The sequence below is a fragment of the Mus pahari genome, chromosome 10, assembly GCF_900095145.1.
Source record: "Mus pahari chromosome 10, PAHARI_EIJ_v1.1, whole genome shotgun sequence".
In the NCBI taxonomy this organism is placed as follows: domain Eukaryota; kingdom Metazoa; phylum Chordata; class Mammalia; order Rodentia; family Muridae; genus Mus; species Mus pahari.
This window is the reverse complement of record NC_034599.1, coordinates 98,339,512-98,343,713: the sequence shown is the minus strand read 5'-3', so window position 1 is coordinate 98,343,713 and position 4,202 is coordinate 98,339,512. Positions and strand designations below refer to the sequence as shown.

The following is a 4,202-nucleotide window of genomic DNA, read 5'->3' as shown; positions in this document are numbered from 1 at the left end:
AGACCTTTGGAAGAACAGTCGGGTGCTCTTACCCACTGAGCCATCTCACCAGCCCCCTAAACAGAGAATTCTTAACAGAGGAATCTCTAATAGCCAAGAAGTACATAAATAAATTCTCAACATCCTTCGTCATCAGGGAAATGTAAACCAAAATGACCTTGAGATTCCACCTCACACCAATCAGAATGGCTAAGATCAAAAACTCAAGCTACTACGATAAGTGATAAGCATTCTGATAAGTGGATATTAGCCATAAAGTACAGGATGCCCTCACTACAATCCACAGACCCAAAGAAGCACACTAATGGGGGGAGCAGGGGAGGCTGCTTGAATCTCACTTAGAAGGGGAAATAAAATTGCCATCTGAGGTGGAGGGAGGGAGGGAGGGAACCGCGTAGGAGAGGGAATGGGGGGTAGAAGGGACATGATGATCAGATGTAGAGGGGGCCAGGAGAGTGAATGAAAATTGGTGTCGTGGTAGAAGGGGTAGGGGTAGTAAGCTTTAGTGACCTGGGGTGGGAGAGGCTCCAGGAAGTCTATGAGGGTGAGAGTGACCCTAGCTGAGACTCCTAGCAATGGGGGATATGGATCCTGAAGTGGCCACCTCCTGTAGCGAGGCAGGCCTCCCAGTGGAGGGATAAGGACACCAACCCACCCACAACATCTTTGACCCAACGTCTGTCTTGCCTACAAGAAGTGCAGAGACAAAGATGTTACAGAGACTGAGGTTCCTGGCCCAACTTGAGATCCATCCCACAGGCAAGCACCAATCCCTGGCATTATTAACGATAATCTGTTATGCTTGCAGACAGGCGTCTAGCATAACTGTCTTCTGAGAGGCTCCACCCAGCAGCCGATGGACACAGATGCAGAGAGCCACAGCCAAACATTAGATGGAGCTCGAGAAGTCTTGTGGAAGAGTTGGGGAAGTATTGAGAAAACCTGGGGTCATAGGGACTCCAGAAGAAAACCAACAGATTCAACTAACGTGGACCCTTAGGGAATCTTAGGGACTGAGCCACCAAGCAAAGAGTATACAAGGGCTGGACCTACCCCTCCCCCCCCCAAAAAAAAAACCCACACATATGTAGCAGATGTGCAGCTTGGGCTTCATATGGGTTCCCTGACAACTGGAGCGGGGACTTGCCCTGACTCTGTTGCCTGCCTGTGGATCGCGTTCCCCTAACCGTGCTACCTCAGTGGGAGATGTTACCTAGTCCTACAGTGACTTGAGGCATCAGGGTGGGTTGGTACCCAGAGGGGGACCTCCTACTTCTCAGAGGTGAAGGGGAAGAGGATGGAGGAGGGGCCATGTGGGGAGAGGAGGAGGAGGAGGAGGAGGGCAGCATTCGGAATTTAAAATGAATAAATTAATTAATGGGAAAAATAAAACCAAAAATTTACATTCCTACTCACTTTTCCTACATCCAATTCCAACGCACGTTTTCTGGTTCTATCCAGACCAAGCCTGGAGCAGTGGCTCTCTTGATACTCTATTCCTTCCTCTTTCAGGACTCTTTGGTAATCTGATCTTATCCAAGGTTGAAAACCTGAGACTCATAGCTTCGCAGGCCTCCTAACTATGACTTAGGACACTAGCCACACCTTTAGCCACGCCCTGGTACGAGATGCCCAATCCTGAGGAAGCTTTCAACTTTCCAGCCTTCTCCACTGCCTGGCCACAAGGCCCCAGGCTGACAGGATGCTGTTCCATTAGCAAAGCCTGCACTGATGTCTCTGTTCTGCCCATGGACCCTGAAGGCATGGGTGGTCTGAAATGATAATCTCCTGCAAATTTCGTGAGCGGACCAAAGTAAAGAGCCCATGGCCACGCCCACTAAGATAGGATTGGAGGATGCCCTGGCCCTAGGGCCCAGCTGGCGGCATCTTTGTCAGGCGATGCTGTATGCACCCAATCCAGGGGTGCTCTTTGGTGGCCGCATCTTGCTGAGCTATGCTGTGCTGGTGAGGAATGGCTACTAGCCATCCTAGCCCTTCTGGGATTATCTTTCTTTCTCCTAGCTAATCCTCATTCCTTCCTTCCTCAGATGTCCATGCGTTTTGATGGGCGACTGGGCTTCCCTGGTGGTTTTGTGGACGATCGTAGCCCCAGCCTGGAGGAAGGGCTGAATAAGGAACTGTTGAAGAAACTGGGCGAGGGAGTGTCCACTTTCAGCATCATATCCACCGACTACCGAAGCTCCCTCGCCGAGTCCAAATCAAAAGTGGTGGTCCATTTCTATGTCAAATGCCTAACACTAGAGCAGCTCCAGGCGGTGGAGGCTGGGGCACCACAAGCCAAGGACCATGGGCTAGAGGTGAGGCCAGCCTGGGACCTCTTACCACTACCTGCCTCCCTTCTCTGTGGTCCTTTTCCAAAGAAAGCCCCTTTAGAAGTTCCTGGTCATCAGACCTTGTGCCCATCCCAGTGTCTAGTACTAGTCAAAAGCATCCATGCTGGATAATACACACACACACACACACACACACACACACACACACACACACACATACACTTGACTGGCCTCTGCAGAGATTTCTCTAGAACACACTCAGCCAAGTGTGGTGATGGTCAGGCATGACACCATAATAGCATAGTAGTGCCTTGCCTTTGGGCTCCTGACTTAAGGAGGCATGGAAGGGATTCTCCAATTCTGGCAAGTACTAAACTCATGGGGTTGGGGAAGGTGTAAAAAAGTGGCTCCTGGATTCACACTGGCAACTTCTAGTGAGCAACCAACTCTTAGACTTCCCTCGGACGACCCATGTTAAGGGAGGAGTAGGAGGAAGGCCTGTGAATTCACAGTTTTCTGGACTTCCCCCCATGAGGCCTACACAGCTAGGCTAGTGTAGACCCGCTGGCAGCTAGGGCTGTGCCTGCATTCGGGCTGCAGGAGCCAGAAAGTGCTGTTGGAAAGGTTAACATGGAGGTGGACCCAGGATTCTTTGGGGGCCCTTGCCTGTCCGGGGTTAGGCCCATTGGGCCCCATTGAAGTATCAAGTCTTAGGACTTGTTCAGCCGGGATATCTGCTCTAGAACTAGCTTGTTGTAGCGAGAACTGTGTCTTGTCCTCTCTCTCCTTCCCTTCAAAGGTCTTGGGCCTGGTGCGGGTGCCCCTGTACACCTTGCGGGATGGTGTGGGAGGCCTGCCTGCTTTTCTGGAGAATTCCTTCATTGGTGTCGCCAGGGAACAGCTACTGGAAGCCCTCCAGGACTTGGGAATTCTGCCTCCCGAAACTGCCTCAGTCCTCAAGGAGCGAACTGTTCAACTTAAGCAGACCTTAAGGCTGATTGGGACCTGAGCCGAGAGAACTCGGGCAGGGGGTGGGGGAAGAGAAGGGAAATGCTTTTGGGGCCTTGGAGATGACAGCTGACACCAGATTAAAAGGCAGAACTGTAATGCAATGCATTTTGAACAAAAGACCCCAATCACCCTGTGGCACCAGAGACAGAAATCCGTAGACCTTTGCTAGGTCCTTGACATGTAAGGTGCTTCCCTGTACCAGTCAGGAATACACACGCGCACGCACTCTGTGCCACACATGGTCTACCTCACTTCATGGTCACTCTAACCAGGAACCGCAATCCCCTCTGCTCCTTGCTAAGCAGGAGAGAGTCGCTCCCTCTCTTGTAAAGCTGCCTTCTAGTGCGCAGCTCCATGTTTGCTGGAGGAGCTACAGGCAGGTGTCCCAGTTTGAATATGCTTGGTCCAAGGAGAGGCACTATTTGGAGGTGTGGCCTTGTTGGAGTGGGTGTAACCTTGTTGGAGTAGGTGTGTCCCTGTGGGTGTGGGCTTTAAGACCCTCATCCTAGCTGCCTAGAAGTCAGTATTCTGCTAGCAGCCTTCAGATGAAGATGTAGAACTCTCAGCTCCTCCTGCACCATGCCTGCCTGGCGCTGCCATGCTCTGACTTTGATGATACCAGACTGAACCTCTGAATCTGTACAAATAGCCCCAGTTAAATGTTGTCCTTATAAGAGTTGCCTTGGTTATGGTGTCTCTTCACAGCAGTAAAACTCTAGGAGACAGCACGGGATTTTCCTTTGAAAGTGGCTTCTCACCTGAGACTCAACCAGATGCACAGGTTCCAGAGAGCTGGGGGAAGCCGTGACCAGCTCCACAGCCCCCTTTTCTTCCCTCACAACTGAATGCAACTGAACATAAAGGGTCGGAAGGTGGTGACAGTTTCTTGGGCTGCCC

General features: G+C 51.3%; 1 protein-coding gene across 1 annotated transcript; it reads left to right on the top strand.

Annotated features, from left to right (window-relative positions):
• Positions 1-1,670: 1,670 nt before the first annotated feature.
• On the top strand, positions 1,671-3,399 carry LOC110328480 (U8 snoRNA-decapping enzyme-like). The gene is made up of 3 exons (XM_021207881.1): positions 1,671-1,965; positions 2,049-2,318; positions 3,094-3,399. The coding sequence occupies exons 1-3, from the start codon at positions 1,825-1,827 to the stop codon at positions 3,301-3,303; spliced, it is 621 nt and encodes a 206-aa protein (XP_021063540.1). The 5' UTR covers positions 1,671-1,824; the 3' UTR covers positions 3,304-3,399.
• The last annotated feature ends 803 nt before the right edge of the window (positions 3,400-4,202 follow it).